General features: G+C 37.1%; 2 protein-coding genes across 3 annotated transcripts in view; one reads left to right on the plus strand and one right to left on the minus strand.

Annotated features, from left to right (window-relative positions):
* Window positions 1-7653, plus strand: part of ERI2 (ERI1 exoribonuclease family member 2) — an 18059-nt gene extending 10406 nt beyond the window's left edge. For both annotated transcript variants that reach the window (XM_024744613.1, XM_024744614.1), the window contains exons 8-9: window positions 4715-4803; window positions 5004-7653. In XM_024744613.1, coding sequence (XP_024600381.1) covers window positions 4715-4803; window positions 5004-6338 — 1424 coding nt within the window. In that variant the 3' untranslated portion in view covers window positions 6339-7653. The remainder of the gene's footprint in view (window positions 1-4714; window positions 4804-5003) is intronic.
* Window positions 7200-18964, minus strand: part of ACSM3 (acyl-CoA synthetase medium chain family member 3) — a 28734-nt gene continuing 16969 nt past the window's right edge. Inside the window, 10 exon segments of the mRNA XM_024744617.1 lie at window positions 7200-7454; window positions 8336-8455; window positions 11618-11651; window positions 11653-11688; window positions 11793-11862; window positions 11865-11919; window positions 12912-13001; window positions 17094-17125; window positions 17128-17173; window positions 18090-18216. Coding sequence (XP_024600385.1) covers window positions 7371-7454; window positions 8336-8455; window positions 11618-11651; window positions 11653-11688; window positions 11793-11862; window positions 11865-11919; window positions 12912-13001; window positions 17094-17125; window positions 17128-17173; window positions 18090-18216 — 694 coding nt within the window. The 3' untranslated portion in view covers window positions 7200-7370.

The raw sequence follows: 18964 nt of genomic DNA on the forward strand, positions 1-18964 counted from the left end.
ATTGCTGGATCATATGGTAGTTCTATTTTTAGTTTTTTAAGGAACCTCCATACTGTTCTCCATAGTGGTTGTACCAATTTACATTCCCACCAACAGTGTAGGAGGGTTCCCTCTTCTCCACACCTTCTCCAGCATTTATTGTTTGTAGACTGTTTGATGATGGCCATTCTTACCGGTGTGAGATGATACCTCACTGTAGTTTTGACTTGCATTTCTCTGATAATTAGTGATGTTGAACATTTTTTCATGTGCTTTTTGGCCATTTGTATGTCTTCTTTGGAGAAATGTCTATTTTGGTCTTCTGCCTGTTTTTCATTTGGGTTGTTTGGGGTTTTTTTGACATAGAGCTGCTTGAGCTGTTTGTGTGTTTTAGAGATTAATCCCTTGTAGGTCGCTTTGTTTGCAAATATTTTCTCCAATTCTGTGGGTTGTCTTTTTGTTTTGTTTATGGTTTCCTTTGCTGTGCAAAAGCTTTTGAGTTTAATTAGGTCCCAATTGTTTATTTTTATTTTCATTACTCTAGGAGGCAGATCAAAAAAAATATTGCTGCAATTTATGTCAAAGAGTGTTCTGCCTAGGTTTTCCTCTGTTTTATAGTATCCAGCCTTGCATTTAGGTCTTTGATCCATTTTGAGTTTATTTTTGTATACGGTGTTACAGAATGTCCTAATTTCATTCTTTTACATGTAGCTGTCCAGTTTTCCCAGCAGCACTTATTGAAGAGACTGTCTTTTCTCCATTGTATATTCTTGCCTCCTTTGTCATAGATTAATTGACCACAGATGCGTGAATTTATTTCTGGGCTTTCTATCCTGTTCCGTTGATCTATATATCTGCTTTCGTGCCAGTGTAATACTGTTTTGATTACTGTAGCTTTGTAGTATAGTCTGAAGTCAGGGAGCTTGATTCCTCCAGCTCCCTTTTTCTTTCTCAAGATTGCTTTGGCTATTCAGGGTCTTTTGCGTTTCCATACAAATTAAAATTTTTGTTCTAATTCTGTGAAAAATGCCATTGATAATTTGGTAGGGATTGCATTGAAACTGTAGCTTGCTTTGGGTAATATAGTCATTTTGACAATATTGATTCTTCCAATCCAAGAACACAGTATATCTTTCCATCTGTTTGTGTCGTCTTTGATTTCCTTCATCAGTATCTTATAGTTTCCTGAGTACAGGTCTTTTGTCTCCTTGGGTAGCTTTATTCCTAGGTATTTTATTCTTTTTGATGCAATGGTAAATGGGATTGTTTCCTTAATTTCTCTTTCTGATCTTTCGTTGTTAGTGTATAGGAATGCAAGAGATTTCTGTTCTTTAATTTTGTATCCTGTATCTTTACCAAATTCATCGATGAGCTCTAGTAGTTTTCTGGTAGCAACTTTAGAATTTTCTACGCATAGTATCACATCATCTGCAAACAGTGTCAGTTTTACTTCTTCTTTTCCAATTTGGATTCCTTTTATTTCTTTTTCTTCTCTGATTGCCATGGCTAGGACTTCCAAAACTGTGTTGAATAGAAGTGGCGAGAGCCTTGCCTTGTTCCTGATCTTAGAGGGGATGCTTTCAGCTTTTCACCATTGAGAATGATGTTAGCTGTGAGTTTGTCATATATGGCCTTTATTATGTTGAGGTAAGTTCCCTCTATTCCCACTTTCTGGAGAGCTTTTATTATAAATGGGTGTTAAATTTTGTCAAAAGCTTTTTCTGCATCTATTGAGATGATCCTATAGGGTTTTTTTTTAACTTTTTATTTTATATTGGAGTATAGTTGATTAACAATGTTGTGTTAGTTTCAGGTGTACAGCAAAGTGATTCAGTTATACATATACATGTGTCTATTCTCTTTCATATCCTTTTCCCATTTAGGTTGTTACATAATATTGAGCAGAGTTCCCTGTGCTATGCAGTAGGTCCTTGTTGGTTATCCTTTTTAAATGTAGCAGTGTGTACATGTCAATTCCAAACTCCCTTACTATCCCTCTCCCCACTCACCCCTGCCAATCATAAGTTTGTTCTCTAAGTCTGTGAGTCTGTTTCTGTTTTGTAAATGACTTCATTTGTATCATTTTTTTTTAGATTCCGCATATAAGTGATATTTGATATTCATCTTTCTCTGACTTACTTCACTCAGTATGACCATCTCTAGGTCCATCTATGTTGCTGCAAATGGCGTTATTTCATTCTTTTTAATGGCAGAGTAATATTCCATTGTATATATGTACCACATCTTCTTTATCCATTCTTCTGTTGATGGACATTTAGGCTGCTTCCATGTTTTGGAAACAACGCTGAACATTGGGGTGCATGTAACCTTTCAGACCATGTTTTTCTCCAGATACCTGCCAGGAGTGGGATTTCACGATCATATGGTGGCTCTATTTTTAGGTTTTTAAGGAACCTCCATACTGTTTTCCACAGTGGCTGCACCAATTTACATTCCCACCAACAGTGTAGGAGGTTTCCCTTCTCTCCACACCCTCTCCAGCATTTATTGTTTGTGGATTTTTTGATGATAGCCATTCTAACTGGTGTGAGGTGATATCTCATCGTAGTTTTTTTTTTTTTTGCGGTACGCAGGCCTCTCACTGTTGCGGCCTCTCCCATCGCAGAGCATAGGCTCGGGACGCGCAGGCCCAGTGGCCATGGCTCACGGGCCCAGCCGCTGCGTGGCATGCGGGATCTTCCCGGACCAGGGCACGAACCCTTGTCCCCCGCATTGGCAGGCAGACTCGCAACCACTGCACCACCAGGGAAGCCCTCATCGTAGTTTTGACTTGCATTTCTCTAATAATTAATGATGTTGAACATCTTTTCATGTGCCTTTTAGCCATCTGTATGTTTTCTTTGGGGAAATGTCTGTTTAGGTCTTCTGCCCCTTTTTTGATTGGGTTGTTTGTTTTGCTGATATTAAGCCACGTGAGCTGTTTGTAAATTTTGGAGACTAATCCCTTCTCAGTCACATTGTTGGCAAATATTTTCTCCTAATCTGTGGGTTGTCTTTTCGTTTTGTTTATGGTTTCCTTTGCTGTGAAAAAGCTTTTGAGTTTAATTAAGTCCCATTTGTTTATTTTTGTTTTTATTTCCATCATTCTGGGAGACAGATCAGAAAAGATATTGCTGCGATTTATGTCAAAGAGCGTTCTGCCTATGTTTTCCTCTAACAGTTTGATAGTGTCCAGTCTCACATTTAGGTCTTTAATCTATTTTGAGTTTATTTTTGTGTATGGTGTTAAAGAATGATACTAGAGACAAATGAAAACAAAAGCACAATGATCCAAAACCTACAGAATGCAGCAAAAGCAGTTCTAAGAGGGAAGTTTATAGCAATACAATCTTACCTCAGGAACCTAAAGCAACTAGAGAAAGAAGAACAAACAAAACTTAAACTTAGTAGAAGGAAAGAAATCGTAAAGATCAGAGCAGAAATAAGTGAAATAGAGACGAAGAAAACAATAGCAAAGATCAGTGAAACTAAAAGCTAGTTCTCTGAGAAGATAGACAAAATTGATAAACATTTAGCCAGATTCATCAAGAAAAGAAGGGAGAGGACTCAAATCAATAAAATTAGAAATGAAAAAGGAGAACTTAACAGCTGACACCACAGAAATACAAAGGATCATAAGAGACTAGCAACTGTATGCTGATAAAACGGACAACCTGTAAGAAATGGCCAAATTCTTAGGAAGGTACAACTTCCCAAGACTGAACCAGGAAGAAATAGAAGATATGAACAGACCAATCACAAGTAATGAAATTGAAACGGTGATTAAAAAACTCCCAACAAACAAAAGTTCAGGACTAGATGGCTTCACAGGTAAATTCTATCAAACATTTAGAGAAGGGCTTCCCTGGTGGCGCAGAGGTTGAGAGTACGTCTGGCGATGCAGGGGACACAAGTTCATGTCCCGGTCCGGGAGGATCCCCCCTGCCGCGGAGCGGCTGGGTCCGTGAGCCATGGTCGCTGAGCCTGCACGTCCGGAGCCTGTGCTCTGCAACAGGAGAGGCCACAGCAGTGAGGGGCCCGCGTACCGCAAAAAAAAAAACAACAAAAAAAAAACCATTTAGAGAAGAGCTAACACCTATCCTTCTGAAACTGTTCCAAAAAATTGCAGAGGAAGGAAAACTCCCAAACTCATTCTATGAGGCCACCATCACCCTGATACCAAAACCAGACAAAGATACCACAAAAAAAGAAAATTACAGGCCAGTACCAGTGGTGAATACCTGCTCGTGGGTCTCCTATGGGTGACTGCTCTTCACACACTCCCGAGACAGTGGGGGCAGGGCTTGGTGCCTGCTCTCGGATCTTGTATGGGCAGGTGGTCTCCATGCATTCCCGGGACAGCAGGGGCAGGTTTGGTGGGTTCTTGTGGATTTCCTAGGGGTGAGGGCTATCCGCGCGCTTCCTGGGACAAAAGGGGCTGGGCCTGGCATCTGCTTGTAGGTCTCCTATGGGCAACCTCTGTCCATGTACTCCCAGGACAGCATATGCAGGACTCGGTCATATAATTTCGAACTGTCTAACAAAATTTCACCTCCTCCTCTGTAAGTGTGGGAAATCTTTCCTTGGTAAGGCTACCAGTAGCCTTACCAATGAAATTAGTAGATGATCAGAAAACCAACAGTATGTTCCAATTTCTGCTTAAGTGGTGGTATTTTTTGCTGTATTTCTTTACACTGGTACCACTAAATTCAGTGTTTGATATCTCTTTCCTCAGGGTTGGATGATTCTAGGAATACTGCCCTTCTTGCTTGGAAAATGATCAGGGATGGTTGCTTAATGAAAATTACAAGGTCCTTGAACAAGGTTAGTAGTGTCTTACCTCTTTATTCTGTTATTTCAAACTCCAGAAGTAATCATGGGCAAGTTGAAATGTAGATGTCATGTATGCTATCATTTATAAATCAATCAATGGTGACATTTTTCTTTTTTGTCATACAATGTGTACTAAAGAAATTATGAATGCAGAATGTCTAAAGCTGTTGGATTTGTCTGTGAAATCATAGGTTCCCACTAAGAGGAATCCTAACATTTTCACCAGAAATTTGAATATGGATCAAGTTGAAGAAATATCAGCCTGCAACAGTAGCATTCATGATCCCAGCATATGTGGTAGGGAACCTAAAAATACAATAAAATCCTACGAGAAAGTGCAAATGAAGTCAGTTGATGTGAATTTTCCTATAAAGGTACAGCAAGATCATTTACAACTAAAGGGCAATGTAAAAGCAGGCTGTCAGAATGTCAAAAGCTGTTTATCTCTTTTTAATACTAAGTCCTGGACCTCTCTGGGGCAGTTACAGTCTTCCAGTTTGAATACACCTATGCAGAAGCAAATAAACCAACATCTTGCATTTAATACCAATTCTGAGTCTTCAACAGTTGGTTCAGAATTGATACTTGTTTCAACTACCATTTCATCTGTTAATAATGTTTCTGATACGGAAATGAGTTCTGCTCTTGACAGTTTACCTATGTTGGCTGATTGGGAGGATGTAGCTTTACTGCCATCATCTCAACCTGAGCAGAATATATATTGTATGCCTCCTGTTAGTGACTCAAACTTAGACACTTCATTTAATTCTGGAGAAAGATTAATGGTTTTAGAAAAATCTGAAATGTTAAGTCAAGAAAACTTTGGAGGCACAGAAGAAACTCCTCAAAAATCTGATACCTCTAAGTCTATTGTATATAAGAGTCCACATACTACTATTTATAATATAAAAGAAGCCAAAGATCCAGGTTCAGATGCTTTTGACTTTAAGTTACCTGAATGTAAATCAAGTAGCTTCAACAGTGTTAATGCCAATATGTCTCATCCTTTAGTTTTGGGGAAACTTCCTCTTCATTTAGGTGGTGCTAAGAGGAATCCATCCAGTCCCCTACCTTTCCCACCAGCAAAAAAACAGACCTTCACTATTCATGAAGAAAAGCCTACATCATCTAATGGCTCCCCAGGGGGAAGTTCTTCCAGGAAGGTTCTCCCTTCTATCTTAACTTCTACAGTTAATGTACAAGATCCTTGGAAGGGTGGGAAAATAACACCTCCTTTATGCAAGTGTGGCCGAAGATCTAAGAGACTTGTTGCTTCTAATAATGGACCGAACCATGGAAAAGTCTTCTATTGTTGTCCTATTGGGAAGTACCAAGAAAAGAGAAAATGTTGTGGTTATTTCAAATGGGAACAAACACTTCAAAAGGAGACAGCCAACAGCATAGTTCTGTCTCATTCCCCAGGGGGACACACTTTTAACTCTCCAGAAACAAGCCATATTTGTGACAGAAATGTAGATTTTTCTACTAAAAATTCATTGAGACTCAGACCTTCAATGAGGAATTGACTTCTTTTACATGTAAACTATGTTTTTACCTCAATGTGACTTTTACTACAGTAAAGAGAAAAAAATTTGTATAGGGCTACAAGTTGTGAGGACATAGTGTATCTGAGCTCTGTAAGCTACACTGGGGCTATTCAACACATTCTCACACATACACACACTGAAAATAGAAAAAAGATTTTCACAGGCTTCTAATTTCATTCACCATTTATCTAATTTGTCTTCTGTTCATGTATGAATCCTGATTGCCCCTTGAATTCCCACACATGATGAGTATTCTGATAATGTCTTATACTATTTTATCTATATTTCACATATTAACCCATGCCAAATTTATCATACTTTTTTGAAGAGCCACAAATGAAATACTTGGTAAACTGTATTTATTAGATTAAATGTAATAAGCAGCAATACTAGTATATGATATCCTTGTTTCTTTTTATTGAATTATAATTGCCATGCAATATTATATTGGTTTCAGGTGTACAACATATGATACCCTTCTTTTGCAGTTAGACCTTGAAACAAATTTTAAACTATTTTTAATTGTTTGAATAAAAATGTGACCAATAAAAATCACTAGACTGTTTTCAGGTAGATGCTTTTGTACTTTGAGAATTATGATAATCTAATATTTTAAGTTTTTCTAAAAACTTTTATAACTTATTTAGTTTTATTTCAACCCTTGAAAATTGGTTCTGATTTGTATGTCAACATATCAGAAGAATTATTCAACTAAGATTTGAAATCCAACAGGTCAGAGATTTAGTTCAGAAACGCTTCTATACTATATGTTTAAAAATTCCTTGGCAGCTGATGGTATTCTATTTATATTACCAAATTATAAGAACATTGACACTAATGCAGAGGAATTTACTGAATATTTTATTTCAGAATTCAGCCTATGATGTTATAACCACAAGATATTTTAAATCAGTTAGTTTATAAGCATACTGTCACATTTTTAAATCACCTTTTCATAATCTTGTGGTTTTACAGAGCATTATTTTGTAGATAACATGATAAGTAATGAATTTAAATTGTTTCCCATTCTTTCTTCCTCAGTTCATTCCTTATCTTCCCACTAATAGTCTTTGGCAGCTCTTGAATAAATTCTACCTGTGGATATCAAAGGAAGAAAATTAGCCCAGAAGTTTTCATCTTTAGACAAAGTCAATTATATAAAAGTTCTATTATGAACTCTAGGTGAAAGAATCAGGACACCCATTGGGGTGGGTTTTTGGTAACAACCAAAAAAGGGAGAGGGGTATAGTTGATATTTTTCTTGATATTTAGTACAGTAAGTCCCCTACACACGAACCTTCAATTTGTGAACTTTCAAAGATGCGAACATGCATCTGGTTCCAGCAAGGAACCCGAACCTGTGCCATCAGCATCAGGCGTGAGTGACATTGCAGCTTGCCCTCTGCCTCCTATTGCTGACAATCCTTCAACTCTACCACCTCCCACCTCCTCTCCCTCCTCCAGTCAGTAACTCTTCTTGCCTGTTCACTCGATGCCAGCCCTGGTATGCCAGCTGTTGTACTGTAGTACTGTACTTTTCAAGGTACTGTACTTAAGATTAAAAAGGTTTTCTTTATTTTTTGTATTTGTTTTTTATGTATTATTTGTGTGAAAAGTATTATAAACCTATTACAGTAGAGTACTATATAGCCGATTGTGTTAGTTGGGTACCTAGGCTAACTTTGTTAGACTTAACGAAAAAACTAGACTTAATGAACATGCTCTCCAAACAGAAGTTGTTCGAATATAGGGGACTTACTGTATTTACTATAAGTCAGGTAAGCCAAATGACCCAACAAATTAGTTTAAGGGTTTCATTTTAATCTCAAAGATTCTGATTCGTATCCATGTCATTAGTTTAGTTTGGAATATTTGGTTTAGCATGTTTGAGGAGAATGTTCATTAAAATGGAAAAAATAAACAGCTGAAAATTTCCAGAATACTAAGCAAATATTGTTCATAATCAGAATACCTACCTTCCTGGGATATTTGTAAGGTGCTGTAGCTCTTTTTACATGCTCCTGAATCTCCTTCTTCAGTTGTTCTTGATCGTTTGACTTCTAATCAGGGTTCAGAACAATAAAAGCCTTTACTACCTAAAATAAATATTTGAACACCAGGAAGATGAGTTGTATATTCTTATGTTTTAGTGTGTCTTTTCTTTCTCTTAACTTGGGAATCTAATCTAAATACCTGATGCAGTGGGCCAAAAGGTTTATTAGGGTCTGATCCCAGCTCTATGCTCTTAAGCCAGCCAGTTGACTCCCACACCTAGATTTTGTATCTAATACGAGAGCTTCTGGAACCCCTGCTTTGATTATGATCTGTACGTGAACCTTCTCATCTAACCACATCTTAAACTCTACTTTCTGACCTGTTTCTGATCATCTCTGCTCTTGACTTCTTGCTTCATCTTTTATCTCCTTCAAAAAAGTTTTCTTTTGGAAACTTGGTCATGTACTAAGCACAGTCTTTTATATAACAACCCAGCCTGATATAGTCTAGCTCATAGGTCACCACCCTCAGTGTGGCCCTAATAAACAGTATTCTCATGGGTTTGCCATATCCTTATTGAAGGGAATAGTTCACTGAGTGAGACCGTCCACTCTTCATTCCATAGACATTTCTGTTGATGCAAGGCTATGAAGATTCCAGCAGTCGCTTGGCTATTGCTCTGACCCATTTACCTGGCCTTCAGTAATAAGGGTAAAAGTGGTGATGGTCCTTGCTCTATAATTGGCAGAAGACAGGGAAGAATTCATCACTTCATGCTCACAAATCCTGTTCCCCAAAGTTCACCCTTCCTTGAAATGTTTTAGAAAATCCTGCCCAGAAATTTTGGACCTTTACTGGAGAAGACAGAGGCCGTTCCTCATGTGTAGTCCCCTTCAAGAGTGTATTGGAATTCTAAATGTTCTCTCCTGGGGCACTGCCAGCACTGCGATTTACTGCCTTCCCTAGAGGCAGAACTCTAGGTGAGTCAATTAGTATGCACCACCAAATCCAGAATATCAGCCTAGGGTTTGCCATGGAATGGTGCTGCTTTGTGGGCATGGTTCAGGAGAGTCACCTGTAAATTTTATGATTAAATATTCAGCACTTAAGAGGCTTAAACCTTTTTGAATTCACAGATTCACGTATATAGCTTGAAGATAAGTTGGCAACATTACCTATCTACCTTGGTCTGGAAGTAAATAGTTGATCAAAAATGGATTATTTGAAAGACTAAGTCACTCAGGACAACTAGTTAGTGAGAAGTGAAGACTTGCAGTTATAAAATTTTCACATTTTGGTCATTGCTTACCAGTGTGCAGTTTTACAACATTTTATGAGCAATTATTTATATCTGTCTTTACCAAAACACCTTGAAAATTTCTAAATTACATGTGCCATGGAGCAGTTGTGTGTGTATGCATGTATATAATTTTATCCTATCCATTTTTTGACATTTCATAGAATTTATTTGTGTTTATGCCTGCTCTATTTCTTATCAACATTTTTATGAATAAAAAAATTATCCTTGCTATAAGTGAACTGTTCAAAGGCAAATTATTTTAAGAACTAGTGTCTAAATACTGGTTTGCATATTGATGACTTGTACACCTTGGGTAAAGTCTAATTTATCTTTATAAAAGTCTCTATAAACCATTATAGAAAATGATAAATTATTAAGGAACAATCTAACATGGTTAAGAGCATGAACTCTGAAGTCAGACAACCTGGGTTCAAGTCACACTTTGTGTGTAATCTCAGGCAAGTTAGGACACCTCTCTCTGCCTCAGTTTCCTTCTCTGTAAAAGGAATTTGTGAGGATTAAATAAGTTAACATATGTATAGGGCTTATAACAATACCTGGAACACACTAAGTCATTAAAAATATTAGGTATTAGTTGTAGTAATTTCATTTGCACAGAATTTCAGAAAAACTTTGAAGCCCACTTATGGATTTTGGTTAAAAAAATCTTGTACTTCTACTACTGAAACTAATACTAATATTTTAAATGACTTAATATGTTCCAGATGTTGTTATAAGGCCTATACCTATGTTAACTTATTTAATCCTCACAAGCTTTCATTTTTTTTTTTTTTTTTTTTTTTTTTTTTTTATTTACTTGGCAGGTGGATTCTCAACCACTGCGCCACCAGGGAAGCCCAAGCATCCAGTCTTTTTTTTTTTTTTGCAGTACACAGGCCTCTCCCGCTGCGGAGCACAGGCTCCGGACGCACAGGCCCAGCAGCCATGGCTCACGGGCCCAGCCGCTCCGCGGTATGTGGGGCCCTCCCGGACTGGGGCACGAACACGTGTGCCCTGCATTGGCAGGCAGACTCTCAACCACTGCGCCACCAGGGAAGCCCCAAGCTTTCATTTTAAGAAATTAAAAATCATTTTTGATTCTGTTCTCCAGAGAAAACCAGCAAAGTGGTATAAATTATTCCTGTTTTTTCCCAATACATTTATACTTAAAAATGGAGCCATGCTATACATTACAGCTTTGAATCCTTCTCTCTTTCTTTTTAAAAAATTTTTTATTGAAGTGTAGTTGATTTACAATGTTGTGTTAGTTTCAGGTGTACAGCAAAGTGATTCATATATATATATATAGACTCATGAAACCCTACTGATGGAGTTCAGAGAAAAGGGACAAACTTCAGTAATCATTGAATCTGTTCCCTACTCTCATTACCTGGAATATTGGAGGCCCTGCCTGGCAAAGGGGGCCTGAAGAGTGGCATGGAACCTTTAAACCCAAACTACCACGTGATCAGCCCCAACAGAAGTGAGCTTTGAGGACTCCGTCTTATTCATAGTTTATTTCCTGAACCCTCTACTTACTGACCGAGCCAGACTACTTCTGGTTACTTAGTTCCTGTCTCAGACCTTGTTCCCACTCCTGATATCTGATGCCAGCCTATCCTCCTCAGCTACACCAAAGTCCATGTTGGTTTCCAGACCTTCTGGGTAAAAACTTGAGCCTTCTAGCTGACTTCTGGCACCCTATCCTGGTATGAGCCTGGGTTGCTGGCATTCACACCGTCTTTGCCCCAGCACTCCATGGAAAGGATTCAAATTCTTTATGGTATATATTTTCCATCTCATTCTGTAGCAGTTCTCTCTGATTAGCACATTTCTATCTGACTTGCATATTTAGTAACATAGTGAATGAATCATTTGGATAATTCTGTTTCAATGAACTACTGTTTAGAAGTATGTTAGACTGCCAACAAACTATAAGATAAAGACAAATCAGTTCTCTTACCTCTCCTCTGATGGGGTCTGGGCCGCTGACGACTCAGGGCACTTTCTATCTCAAACGGTCCAATTCAGTAACTGGGAAACAAAACATATGGCAGGAATTTGTAAAGGTGAGCAAAAGGTTAACTCCAGAATACCTACAGTCTGTTAACACAAACATATCCACAGATGAAAATTACCCAGAGGATAATATGATATCATCCACTCTTGCAACAAACCAGAAATGTCCATCCTCATCCATATAGCCCCGTCCCCAGTGATATAGAAATTGCCTTATAGAGTTGAAGCTGTTTCTGTAGGATTATCCTATAAAACTAATAATTAATATTATTTTGAATGTGACTCTTCTGTTCAGTTGGATTTTTAAATATTTAAGGAGAAAGAAAACTTTGGTGTTTTTGAGAATCCTTAGAATGAAGAGGAGCAAGCATGGGAAATAGGGATGAAAGTCTAGCATTGAGCCAGCCCAATAATCAGAGAGGTAAACTGTAATTACAGAGACTAGGCATGCTGCCATCCTGAGAATTTTCTTAGATTGGTCACAAAATAAATATTGCAGGTGCTCAGAGGAGAAGGCTAAATAAGTCTTTTGCTAATTGGTTAATATCCAAACACTTGTAGGAAAAAAGAGAAGTCAATACTCAGAGTTAAAAGAAAGTACCAAATGAGTCAACAGAGAGGGTTTTTTTGTGTGTTTGTTTTGTATTTGGTTTCGTTTTACACAAAAGTAGAGAATTGATTCTGTAAGTTTAGCAGGAAGAAAAAGGAAGTATTTTTACATTATGTAAAATCCACTGACAATTAGAACCTGGGCCTTTGATTATACTGATGTAAACTTCTCTAATTTGTATACTGTAATTAGAGATGAAAGTATGTTTGCAAACAGTAAGGAGCTTGGGAGAAAGAAAATTACTTAAGCTCACTGCACCATTCTGTCTCTCTCACTCCTTACATGAAGGGAAACCACTAATCAGATTTCAGGAAAATTATTGGGTGCTGATTTACAGCAGAGAGGATTAATGATATTAAGAGGGCTATCTTACTTCTAGGGCCCCGTTCCTCTTACCTCCACGGGCTTGGAGCAGTGATTTAGCCTGGGGGGACCAGCGTGCCCTTCTCTAATAAGCATTTGAGTATTTCTTCAGTTCCCTGTCTGAGGGATTACTGTTCAGGACAACGAATCTCTCAAGAAAAGGCCGAATACCTATCCTAGGTGTATTTTGTGGCAAATAGAGATCATTACCAAGCACTTTTGAGAAATAAATAGAAAATGAGATGTTATTTAATAAGTCTCTTACCACATAGTATGTAAAAAGGGGAAATGGTCGGTTAGGTAGAACTCAAATGCCAATATCTCCTTGTCTAGGTGGGCCATTTACATCTAAAATCTAGAATGAAACAGAATAATTTATTTAAGGGAATTTTTATTTAATGCCACATCTGAAATCTTTGCTTTGCACGTTTTGTTTTGTTTTGGTTTTTGCCATTTAAGAATGCAGACTTCAGAAAATTTTTAAGTATACTTTAAATTCCTAAGAGAAATGTATTTATTTAAATTCTTACTGCAAAATATATTGTAAAATGCAGGTTAGCAAAATGTGAAAGAAAAATAAAATTTTTCTTTAATTCTATCATCCAGCAATAATCACATTTTGGTAATATCCTTTGAGATGATATAGACATAGAAAAAAATAGGATCACTTTATAATATTAGTGTTTTGCAACCTGCTTTTATCATTTAGCAATATATCTTAATTGTCTTTTCCTTTCAAATAAATATTTCATTACTGGTTTTCAGACTTTGTGAAACAAAGAAAATCTTACTTCAGAAGCCCAATATGAGTAAGTAGGAAAAGGGGAATGTTCTTTGGCTGAGACAGTGGTGGGTAATCCGAAGCCTTGCTCTCTTATCCTCTCGTGTTCTCTGGTACCTAATAGTAGCTAGCATCCTAAATAATAAATGCTCATGCTCTAACTACTTTATATGTACTCTCTTCTTTTGTCCTTACAACAGCCATATCTGGTTCGGAGTATTATTATGCTCATTTTGTATATGAGGAAACTGCGGTGCAGAGAGTTTACGTAGTGCCACAGTGCATGATTGAGCTGGAATTCAAATCTCAGCAATCACACTCTAGATCCTATACTTTTCATCCTTATACTTCTCTGTGGAATCTCTCCAGGGAGTTCAATCCATTTTCTAAAAATCCAAATAAGCATTTCTCAGATTGATTGCTCATCTCATATACCAGATTTTGCTCTTACTTTTAGCTGTTTCTAAATATGAAAACTCTACTCTGCTTTTATACACACCCTTCAAACCTGAGATGTAGCTTGTTGGAAAATAAGGGTATGATATTTATCTGGCCCTTTCCAGAAGGAAAAGCGCTTATGTCCCTAACGAGAAACTTGAAAGGCATTCTAAATGTTAAGAACTTATTTTTAAATTCTTGCAAATAAAAAGTATAAATTCCCACCCAGTCATCTAAAGAATTATTTGGTTTCAGGTATCAAGAAGAGATATGTTAAGAGTTCTAATTACTTAACACAGACTACTATTTAATAGATGGGAAAATAGATAAAATATTCTATCTCTGGGGAGAATCTAATTCCTCATTGTTCAAGGGGGTCCTAGAATGTTTAAACATGAAAATTATGAGCTTTGATCTTTGAAGTTGCAAAAATCTGATATCCAGCTGGTTAGAGTACATCCCCGAATGTCAGAATGTCACTAAAGCTGCTCTTAGCTAGGTAGGGAGGGGCCCAATAATAAAAGCCCATGGGAAAGCGTTAAAAACGAAGGTGGCTGCATGAGGGAAATGCAAAGCAAAACTACAATGAGATGCCATCTCACACCTATTAGTATGGCTACTATCAAAAAACCAAAATAACAAGTGTTGGCAAAGATGTGGAGGAATTAGAACCCTTGTGCACTATTGGTGGGAATGTAAAATGTGGAAAACAGTATGGCAGTTTCTCAGAAACTTAAAATTACTATATGTATAAATGATTCACTTTGCTGTACACCTGAAACTAACACAACATCGTAAATCAACTGTACTCCAATAAAAATTAAAAATAAAATAAAATTACCATATAATCCAGCAACTCTACTTCTGGGTATATACTCAAAAGAATCAAAAGCAGTGTTTCAAAGAGATATTTGTATACCCATGTTCATCACAGCATTATTCACAATAGCTAAAATATGGAAGCAACCCAAGCACTCATCAACAGATGAATGAACAAGCAAAATGTGATATATATATATATATATATGCAATGGAATATTCAGCCTTAAAAGAAAGGAAATTCTGACACATGCTACAACATTGATGAACTTTGTGGACATTATGCTAAATGTAATAAGCCACTTACAAAAAGAAATACTGTATGACTCCACTTATACATAGTACTTAAAGAGTAGTCAAAATCATAGAGGCAGAAAGTAGAATGGTGATTGTGAGGGACAGGTGGGAAGAGGAATTAAGGAGTCAATTGTTCAATGGATGTAGAGTTTCAGTTTTACAATATGAAAAGAATTATGGAGATGGATAGTGGTGATACCTGCACAACATTATTTAATGTGGTATTATTTAATACCACTGAATTGTGTACTTATAAATGGTAAAAATGGTAAACTTTAAGTTATCTGTCTTTTACCACAATAAAAAGAAATTTGGATAAATAAGTGAAAGTGGAGATGCTCATGGGGGATGCATGGGGCCATGCATGGCTCATGGGGCCAATCCTCTTGGCCACACGATTTTTGCATTCAAAGATAGTTACTCCAATGAATCACTGGGCTTAAATGAGTGGGGAACTGGTGGTACACTGCAGTTGGGATGGCTGTGCGTATAGCTATGCCTGTGAGACTGATAGCCGTGCATGTTGGGAATTGTCATCAAGAGAAAACATCTATGTGAAATGCCAATTTTTGATTACTTGTAATGCATATATGATAATGCTTAATTATCAGTATTTCTTTCTCTGACCTAAGGCAGCCTATTAACCAATGAACTATTGTTATGTCTTTTTACAGAATGTAACCAATGCTGCTCTACCATCTCTTCTTAGAAAAGTTTTTCAAAGGAAAGGAATTCCAGGGAGAGGTGAATAATAACAGTGCCTATCTTTTGGACCTTTATTATGTGCCAAGCACTTTGCTATGCTCTTTAGAAATACTACCTCATTAATCCTCACTAGAAACCTATGAAATCAGTTCTGTTATTATTAGGGTTACCAACCATCTTGATTTGCCTGTGACTAAGGCAGGGGGTGTATCCTCAGGATGTACTACTTTCAGGGCTAAAACTAAATAAGTCCCAGGCAAACTGGGACAAGTTGTTCACCTGGTCCCTGTTTTACAAATAAGGAAACAGACTTTAACAGCTTAACCAAAGATACTCAGCTAGTGAATAGCAGAGCCAGACCAAAACCATCAGGCAATCCTACCTTTAGACAAGGTTCCATAGCAAAGTGAAAGTGAGGGAAAGGAACCAGCATCTGGTTTATTCCATAAATAGTGACATCAGCAACCAATCTCATCTAAACTTTCTCAAACTTACCTGATTATAAGAATTACCTGAGGTGTTATTAAAACACAGATTTCAGCATCCCACCCTAAATTTATTGAATCAGGCTCTCTAGAGAAGGAGCCTGAGAATTTGTATTTTTGACAAGTACCCATGTGATTCTTTATGATCAGATAAACTTGGGAAACATTGGTCTCATCTACGACTAACCCTCAGTTAAGATTGATTCTGAGGTCTCTGTAAACTCATCCATTTTGTGTTTTTGTTGCTATTGTTTTCTTCTAGGTATTAGTGTAAGTTCCTTTCGCTATACTTAGCTTTGGCTGGGTTGATCTGAGAACAAGTCTAACCCTGTACAAAATGTGCTGATGGGATAATAAGATGCCCCCTAGGGATCAAGTGATGAAAATGGCAGTGGTTACATGACAGCCAGGAACTGGCCAGGCAGGCTTAGGAAGAGAGAGAGAACGCTGCAACCATTGTAAACTGTAGCCTCTTTTGGCCTACTTGACCCTTTTAGGAGGTCTGGAGCTCCCTAACCAGAGGGGCAGTGTGGTGTCACAGTTAAGAGTATGGATACTGGAACCAGATTCCTTGGGATTGAATCTCAGCACTAGCAGCTACTAGCTATGTGACCTTGGGTGAGTCTTTTAACATCTCCGGGCATCATCTGTAAAACGGTTCTAATATTGCCATGTCTCTCATAGGTTCCTTCTGGAAATTAATATTTATAAAATGCTTAGAACTATTTGGCATAAGAACTGCTTTTGAGAGAAAAAAGAGACAAACTAACATTTCTAACCCATTTCCATCTTTATATGGAAGTTAAGATGTCATAGAAGTAACATAATCATCACCAAAACTAGGAATGTAAGGGAGTAGAAGCGGGGTAGGTGGTAAACAGATTGGGTTGTTAAATATTTTCCTGGGAAGGGATGTACAAACCTTAACATCAAAAGCAGGAGAAGGCTTCCCATTGAGCCAGGCTTAATTTTCATTCCCTTAAAATTTCCACAGATTAGTACCTAGTTAAGAAGAAGAAAGAGTAAAGTAACATGGCAAATAACTTCAATTTATTCATCCATCCACCATGCATTCATTCAACAAATATTTATTCAGAACTTACTGTGAATCAGGCTCAAAATAAAACAAATTCTATGCTCTCATGAAGTATAGAGATAGACACTAAACAAATATAATAAAGTTACAACACTAAGTAAATTTATAATTGCTAAGATATCCATATTTATGAAAACATTTGTACTCATATTCGCATGATACTTGTTATGCTGTTTCTATTTAATACGTCAATTTTTGTTTTTATTTTATTTTTGGTATTCTAATTTTTGACCAGGTACTACTTTCTCATGGTTCATAAATTGAAGCATTATAAAAAGACACACTGAAAAATTTCTTTCAGCCTTTCCCTTATCTGCTCCATTTTACCCCTCCCTTTCCTACATAATAACCACTTTTGTTATTATGTCATTCATTTCCTCTAGAATTTCTTCTTATTTCTACGAGCTCTTTAGATAAACCTTTTTAGAGTGTGCTTATCAAGGAGTTTTCCAGCAAACTTAATATTTCAAGTAACAAGGAGCTCAGCATTTTCTATTTTTAAAGTAGCCCTAAGAAATTTCCTCATTACATAAGGGGAGATCTTTTTGTAGATCTGGTATTTTTTAATTAAAAAAATTTTTAGTGCCCTGGTCCTGATCAATTATATAGTGGCTTTCCTCAGTGAATGGCTATTTAAACTGTATCTGTTACAGAGCTTTTTTGCAACTATCTTCCCTCAAGTTTGTTTTTTTTTTTTAACTGTTCTTCTAATCACGCCACTCCCTCCCTATCCCTCAACCACAAAGATATAATAAACACTTTGGTTTTTATTCATCTGACTGAATTGAGTCCAGCCCTGTCTTTTCAGTGAAGTCTGTATACCGTTTCAGTCTGTCCATATCCTTCGTGGATATCCAGACCTGTCCTGTTTCTCCATTGTTCAGTCACTTCAGAGTTGACTGACTCCCCAGCACTTACACAGTGCTTTAAGCTTTTGAACTTATAGTTTCTCAGAAGACAGATAACGAGTTAAATTTAGGAGGAAAATGGAGAAAAAATGGAAATTAGGGTTATTTCTAGTGAAATTTCATACAAAGTGTTTTCGTTTATCCCCCAACTCCCTTCTCCAATACAAAATAAACCATTCTACCATAAATTGACTCTCGAAACACCAGTTTTTATTTTTTTTCTTTTTCTCCCTTTTGTTTGGGGCGGGGCCGTGATTTGTTGCAGAGAAAAGCCATGCAATCCTAGGGAAGGTACCACATAATATGTTAAATCAGTGATGAAAGGTTTACCAATTGTCTGGTTAAATTGTGGAGTATTTATACAATAGAACACTCTACAGTTGTTAAGAAAAAAGAAGAAGCTCCTGGATTGTACTGTTCAATAGCACTTTTTGTTACGATAGAAATTTCTATGCTGAGCTGTCCACTATTGTATCCTCTAGCCCTGTGTGGCTGTTGAGCACTTGAAGCATGACTAGTGCAACTGAGGCCCTGAGTTTTTTTCATTGAGGTATAATTGACTTATAATGTTGTATTAGTTTTACAGCGTTAATGATTTGATGTTTGTATATAGTGAACTGATCAGCACAAGTCTAGTTAACATCTCTTACCCTACGTATTTACAAGACTATTTTTTCTTGTGATGAGAACTTTTAATATTTACTCCCTTAGCGACTTCAAATATGCAACACAGTAAGTCCCCTGCATATGAACCTTCAAACTGCAAACTTTCAAAGATGTGAACGTGTG

The sequence above is a fragment of the Neophocaena asiaeorientalis genome, unplaced genomic scaffold (assembly GCF_003031525.2).
Source record: "Neophocaena asiaeorientalis asiaeorientalis breed wild unplaced genomic scaffold, Neophocaena_asiaeorientalis_V1.1 scaffold91, whole genome shotgun sequence".
NCBI classification, from domain to species: Eukaryota; Metazoa; Chordata; class Mammalia; order Artiodactyla; family Phocoenidae; genus Neophocaena; species Neophocaena asiaeorientalis.